Source organism: Chinchilla lanigera, unplaced genomic scaffold (genome assembly GCF_000276665.1).
Source record: "Chinchilla lanigera isolate Chin_1 unplaced genomic scaffold, ChiLan1.0 scaffold00067, whole genome shotgun sequence".
NCBI lineage: Eukaryota > Metazoa > Chordata > Mammalia > Rodentia > Chinchillidae > Chinchilla > Chinchilla lanigera.
The window spans coordinates 431,009-438,173 of NW_004955468.1; the positions used below are offsets into that span (position 1 = coordinate 431,009).

General features: G+C 51.7%; 1 protein-coding gene across 3 annotated transcripts in view; it reads right to left on the reverse strand.

Moving 5' to 3' along the window:
- Nucleotides 1-1,898: 1,898 nt before the first annotated feature.
- Nucleotides 1,899-7,165, reverse strand: part of LOC102028399 (iron/zinc purple acid phosphatase-like protein) — a 19,942-nt gene continuing 14,675 nt past the window's right edge. For all 3 annotated transcript variants that reach the window (XM_005399796.2, XM_005399797.2, XM_013522275.1), the window contains 2 exons: nt 5,297-5,434; nt 1,899-3,826 (listed from right to left, as the gene is read on the reverse strand). In XM_005399796.2, coding sequence (XP_005399853.1) covers nt 3,761-3,826; nt 5,297-5,434 — 204 coding nt within the window. In that variant the 3' untranslated portion in view covers nt 1,899-3,760. The remainder of the gene's footprint in view (nt 3,827-5,296; nt 5,435-7,165) is intronic.

Here is a 7,165-nt window from a genome sequence, read left to right on the forward strand (position 1 = left end):
CTTTTTGTGTGTTTTATTTTGAGACATAGTCTTGCTAAATCACTAAGTTTCTCAGGCAAGGCTCAAACTTGCAATCCTCCTGCCTCAGCCTCCCAGAGGGCTGGGATTATAGTTGTACATCACCAAGTTGGGCTTGTTCTGTATCTTGATCATGGTGGTAATTTCATGGGCATGTTCCCCTGTTAAAACTCAGCAAAATGTACACTTTTAAAAGGTGCAGGTAGTTGTATTTAGTTATATCCAACAGTTATATTTAAAAGGATGTTAAAAGTGCAGTGGAATAAAATACAGACTTTAGTTACTAATAATATATCACACCGGCTCATTAACTGTAACGAATGTACTATGGGGTAAGCTGGTCAGTGGGGCTTATGGGAACTCTATTCTCTACACTTTTTTTTGGTAAAACTGTTCTAAAACATTAAGTTTATTTTTAAAAAATGAGAAAATGGGCCGGGGATATAGTTCAGTGGTTCCTTGCCTGCCTGACAAGGGCGATGTCCTGAGTTCGATTTCCGGTACCAAAAAAAAAAAAAAAAGAGAGAGAGAGAGAGAAAATGCAGTGGATAGATGATTTTATGCTCATGTTCATTTCAGCAGGCAGGAAAAACAGGTCTCGGCCCTCCCACGCCACATGACAGGATTCTGGTTTGTCTCACAGCCTCTTGACACCTCTCTCAGCTTCGCCCCCCCCCCCCGCAGAGCCTCGGGACTCACACACGCTCCGGGGTAGGTGAGGCGCTCTCTCCTGCGTGCCTGCGTCCCTGGCAGCCAGCTATGGGAGCTCCCAAGGGCTGGGCCTTTATCTGATTCTCCTACATCACTGTCATTCCTCCTCTTGGCAGTGTGCGCGCTCAGAGGCAGGGACCACAACCTGTCAGCACTGTAGCTGCGCTTCCCATTTCCTACTTCAGCCGCCCGTGTGCACTGAGCATCCACTGCCTCCCCTCTCAACTCCCACCCCTCCAGCGCTGCCTCCAGGGACCCGGATGCCAGGGAAGCAGATCTGTATAGACCCCCTGTGGCCTGGGGCCTCCCGTTTTGATGGAGGAGACAAAGACTAAATAAATAAATTAAACATGTCTCTGCATAGTCGCAAGATCTATGTTCTAGAAAAAAAAAAGAGTAGGTCAGGGAAGAGGGATGGGAAGTGCTGGGAGACTGGCTTTCTTTTTCTTTCTTTCTTTCTTTCTTTCTTTCTTTCTTTCTTTCTTTCTTTCTTTCTTTCTTTTTCTTTCTTTCTTTCCCTGGTACTTTGGATTGAACCGGAGCCTTTACACTGGGCCACACCCCAGCTCTTGTTTTTTATTTTTTATTCTGAGACAGGGCCTCACTAAGTCACTAAATTACTCACACTGGGCTCAAACTTGCGATCTTCCTGCCTCAGCTTCCCAGCATGCTGGGATTACAGGCTAGGATTTTGCAGTGTTGGGCAGGGAACCCAGGGCCTCCCACATGTGAGACAAGTGCTCTGTCCCTGAGCTACGTCCTGAGCCTGGGACTGTGTCAAACCAGCTTGTCAGGAAGGCCACCTAGAAGGCAACACTGAGCAAAGAGCTGAGGGAGGCAGTCATGTGAAAGCGTGGGCCGAGTGTCCTGGACCGGGGTCACAGCTGGTGCCAGGGGGGTGCCTGATACAGAGGCCGGTGTGGCTGAGCAAGGCGTGCAGGAGGGGGGGAGGGGCAGGGGCTCAGCGGCCACAGAGAGGCTCTGAGCAGGCTTGTGTGGGGAGCAGACTGTCACACGGAGGGAGCAGGGACCCAGGGCGGGGGAGACTGTGACAGGAGGAGGGCGGGGAGCTCTGGGAGGGCGAGGCGAGTGGTTCTAGGTAGACGTTAAAGCGGAGCACACTGAATTTACCAGCTGATTGGCTGGTAAGAGAAAAAGAGCCGAAGAGATACCAAGGCTTGGATGTCATTTAATCCCCCGGACAATGCACAAAGTCTTATCATGCATAAGAGGGCGTGGGACTCGGAGAGGGCGCGCACACAGGAAGGGCAGAGCTGGGCGGTCTTTGCCCTCTGTGGGCCCCACCCCCAGCCTTGTCCCCCGCCCCACGCAGCCTGGGTGACAGATCCTCCGTGCACCCTCACCTGCAGTGACTCTCCAGCGTGTGACGTCGGGGCCCCGGCCCATCCCTCCACGGCATCCCCCGCTGTGGGCCACCTGGATTGGCGGCCTGTTTCCCTGTCTACTGCAGCTCTGCAGGACATGACCCCCAGGGTCGCTGGCCCAGAGTCTAGCCGCAGTCACCTTCATCTAGGCAACAAACACTTATCAAGTGTCCGAGAGGTGCCAGGCCACACTGGGTGCGGCTCTCGCCAGCCCTCCTGTGATAAGCTGTCACCCTGGCCGGGGGCGGGGCCCAGGAGGCTTTGGTGGAGGTGACAGGCTCCGACGTGAACAAAAAGTCCCTGGTCACAGACCCCCAGCCCAGGGTGCTGAGATTATGATCAGAAGAGCCCGAAATTGTTCAGCACAGAGGAGGGTGAGCGAGCAGGTCGTCCCATAGCAACGCCATGCAGACAGCCCGCACCCTGGAGACCGCTGGAATCCCACCAAATTGCTCCTCATCTGGGGGCTGTCCCGTGGCTCCACCCAAAACCCTCACTGTGGCCCACAAAGCTCCGTCTGCATGGTCACCTCCCTGCCCCCACCCCCAAGTCCCGCTGCTCCTGCCAATCCACCTCTGGGCCAATAGCCCTACCATCTGCCCAGTCTCTGTCTCAGGGCCTTTGCACAGCTCTTCCTTTGCCTCAGATGCTCTTCCTTCAGGCATCAGCCCGCCTGTCTTCTCCCTCATCTCCTTCAGATCAGATGTCACCTCCCAGTGAGGGCTCCCTGAAAGCTAACCCTGTCCCCCTCTCCATCCCTCTTGCCTGCCTTTTCTGAGCGCTCATCAGCCTGTCATTTTCTTGTTTATGGTGTTTCCTGTCCAATTCCCAGATTGCAATGCCCACTCCATGAGGGCAGAGAGGTGTCTTGTTCGGGGTTGGCTTCCTAGAACTGAGAACACAGCCTGGCACATAGCAGATGCTCAATAAATCATGGTTGAATAAATAAAAAGAGGAAGGGAAAGAGAAAGGAAGGAAGGAAGAAGGAAGAAACTGACAGGCATGTGAGCTCCTGAGACCCGTCAGTCCCCAGTCAGAATTTGGAAATGTTGCTGTGTTGCCTCCTTCTCTCCTTCTTCCCATGGAAGAGAGCACTGGCTGAGAAACTGAGGCATGATGGGACATTGGGCCGCACTTCCCGGGCCACCGAGGCCGGCACCAGGTTTGAAAGACAGAGGGCCAGGACGGGAAGAACAGGCTGCCGACGCCACCTGCTGGGAAGCGAGGGCATGACAGCTGTGCCTACCCTGCTGCCTTGGGGCCGGCGCTGCTCCACACTGAGGGGCATTGGGTCGGGGGAGGCGGCTCAGGGGCGTGGCCAGCAGAGTGGTGAGTGTACACGGCCACAGCTGCAAGCCTCTTTATTCTGAGGCACTTGGGTATCCCGCCCGGTCAGCGGTATGAGGAGGGCGCGCCGCGCTGGCCTGGGAGCTGCATACCTGCCCTCCCTCTGCAGCCAGCTAGGACTCCCACGTGTCCGGAAGAGAGACAGCTGCCCTCCTTCGAGCTGCGTACACCCCACACGAGGCCTCTGGAGGGTAGGGGAGTGGGGCCCGCCCTGACTCCCCACTCAGGCCAGGGCCAATGGTCCAGTCCCACCAGCCAAGGCAGCAAAGCTAGTGTCCTGATGAGAGCGTCCCGTGTGCCTAGAGGTACATCATCCGGCTGTGCAGAGGTCTCACCAACCAGAAATCATCCACAATCTTCCCATCCTGGGAGGGACAAAAACAGAGCGGGCAGTCAGGGCTTGAAAGCCTAGATGCTGGGCCTAGGTGACCTGGGTTCAAATCCCATCTCTGCCTCTGATAAGCTATGTGACGGTGGGCAAGTTGCTATCCCTCTCTGAGCCTGTTCTCCTGATCTGAGAAGTGGAGATAACGATCATAGGATCATAGATGTTGTGGGAATTCCATGAGATAATATTTAATCCCAGGGCTTAAAGGGGAGCCCAGCACATGGTGAGACTGCTAAGCACGGGCACACGTCCTGGATTGGGTTCCGGCACATAAGCTGTCTGTGGCCTTGAGTACACGCCTCTGTGGCCCCAAACTCCATGTCCCACGCAATGGGGAGAGGAGGGAACAGTACAAGGGTACAGGCCATCGTGGGAGCAGCCGGAGGGTGCACGGTGTGGGTCTCAGTTAAGGGCAGCGCTGTATACTAGAACAGGGTCTTTCGGCTCAGATTCCAGCTCTGCCGCCCTCCAGTTGTGTGACCTCGGGACAGTTACTTCCCCGCTCTGAGCTTCAGTTCCCGCACCTGTGGAGTCCATCCCCGTGGGATTGCTGCGGTAACTACAGTGCTACCAAACAGAGCCTGGAGCCTAGAGCCAGGCTCTCAATACACCATAATTTTCTCATTATTTTAAAGCCACAGAGAAGAGTGAGCCGGTCATTGCTGGGCCCCATCTAAGCCTGTGTCGCTGCTCTGCCACACGAGTCGCATTGTCTGGCCCCTACTTGCCACCCACCTTCTTCCTCTCTGCCTAGAGAAAGACCTACCGAGCTTAGCACTTCCACACTGCGCTAAGCACAACATATACACAGGGTGGTCCAAAAGCATGGCGTATGTTTAAATAAAGAAAAAAATTACAAGCTGGATGTGGTGGCACACATCTGTAACCCCAGCACTTGAGAGGCTGAGGCAGGAGGATCGTTGCGAGTTTGAGGCCAGCGTGGGTTATAAAGTGAGTTCAAGGCCAGCCCGAACTGCATAGTGAAACCCTGTCTCAAAAAGACAAAAAAAAAAAAAAAAAAAAAAAAAAAAAAAAAAAAAAAAAAAAACAAAAAAAAAAAAAAAAAAAAAAAAAAAAAAGAAAGAAAAAAAAAAAAAAAAAGCCAAGACAAATAAACCAAAAACAACCCATTATACATTCACCATATTTTTTTCTCACACTTCATAAGTCATCCAATGCCTATATAATTCTGTGATGTAGAAACCACTCTTATCCCCATTTCATAGGTGAGAAAACTGAGGCTCAAAGAGATTAGATAAGTTGCTCAAGGTCATGCAGCTCAGATAGGTATGTACTGAGGCAGGATTCAAGCCCAGGGTTTCTAGCTCTAGAGTCCCAGGTTTTATTTTTTATTTATTATTTATGTTTGATTCCAAGGCTTGGGCCACTCAGCTCCAGAACACACTGGGCCTGGCTGCGCAGGGCGCCCCGGACCTCCCCCACTGACCTGGTCGTCAGACACCTGTTGGATGTGCAGGTGGGTCCCGTTGAGGATGTGCATCCGCGTGTACCCGTACTCCTTCACGCGCACGGCGCTCCAGGGCCTCGGCCTGATGACAAAGGGGGTCAGACGCTCCTCACAGCCCTGCAGGGAGATTCGGTCAGGTGCGGGTCCACAATAAACAGAAATGACCTCCCAGCCTGGGCCCCTGCCGTCCCCTAGGAAGACAACTTCAGCCAGGTGTGGGGGTGCACACCTGTAATCCTCACACTCTGGGAGGCTGAGGCAGGAGGATCACCACCTGGGCAATCTAGCAAGAGCCTGTCTCACTCAACATAAGAAATGAAAAGGGCTGGGAAGATAGCTCCACCGAAAGGCCCTGGGTTTAACCCTCAGTTCTGGAAAAGAAAAAAAGACAAATTGGATAAGACTTGGCCGCAGTAATGCTCACAGCTGAGCTTGTAGGCTTCTAGGAAGGTGCAGGGCTGCAAAGACTGTCTGCTACGGCAGTGAAAGCCCTGACCTGGAGGCCTCCCGAATGCCCATCAAAGGAGTCAAGTGAATAAAGTATAAGCAGGGTGAGTCAGAAAGATGGCCAAGACAGAGTTTGAAGGGGAAAGGGCGGATACGAAGAACAGAAGGAATCCGTGAGTCTCAGCTCTAGCTGCATAGTAGACAAATGAAGGAAGATTTTTACGCCAGGTATTGTAGCACAGGCCTGCATATAATTCTAACACCTCTGGGAGGCTGAGGCAGGAGGGTTACAGGTTTGAGCCTAGCCTGGGCAACTTAGCGGTTTAAGAAGACCCTGTCTCAAAATAAAAAATAGGCTAGGATGCAGCTCAATGGGAGGGCCCTGGATTCAATCCTGAGTACCATGGAAAAAAAAATCACCGCTTTTCCCCAGCATTGTAACATTGCCAGGGGTTTCATCCATCAGTGACAGGAGCAGTGGGGAAAATTTGAGAAGTAACAGGATGCTTGCCTAGTTTCAAAGTGTATCTCCAGGATTCTCTTGTTAATTACTTTTTTTTTTTTTGGTTTTTCTCCGGTACGGGGAACCGAACTCACGACCTTGCGCTTGCCAGGCAGGTGCTTTTGAAGCTGAGCTAAATCCCCAGCCCCAATTACTTATTAATTATAAAGGAAAAAAGAGTAAGGCCTGGCTGCCTTAACCAAGTGACCCAACTCCGCAGTGTCAGTATTGAGCCAGATCCACGTCAGACTTGGATCTGGGGGGTAAGAAACTCCGTGGAAGCTCAAGAGGCATCCTAAGCCCGCACCGAGGGCACGTCTGGGTTTTGTAACCAGAAACGTACAGCTCCAACATCGGGCAAACCCAGGTGGGGGGATGTCCTATAAAACGACTTGGCAGGAACTCTGCAAAATTGTCAAGGTCCCGAAAACCAGAGAGAGGGAGGAACTGCTTCTGATTAAAGGGAGCAATAGAGATAAGACACCTGGGGGGGACCTTTGCTTTGATTTAACGACACTCATGGGGTGCTTTGCTAATTTGAATAAGGTCTGTAGATTAGATAACAGGGTGTTATCAGTGTTAACTACTTGAATTTGATCATTATTCTGTAGTGATGCGCAAGTCCTTTTTTTTTTTAATACAGAGGGATAAAGGACATCATGTTTACAGTTTATTCTTGATTGGATCTGAAAATATGAATAAAATGGAGATGGAAAATAATGAAAACAAGTGTGTTTAAATGTTCTCGGCGAAGGGCATAGGGAACATCATTCTGCTATTTTTGCAGCTTTTCTGTAAGTTTGAGATAACTTCAAAATTTGAAATGAGGCCGGGTGTGGTAGTGCATGCCTGTAATCCCAGCATCCGGGAGGCTGAGGCAGGAGGATCGTTGAGAGTTC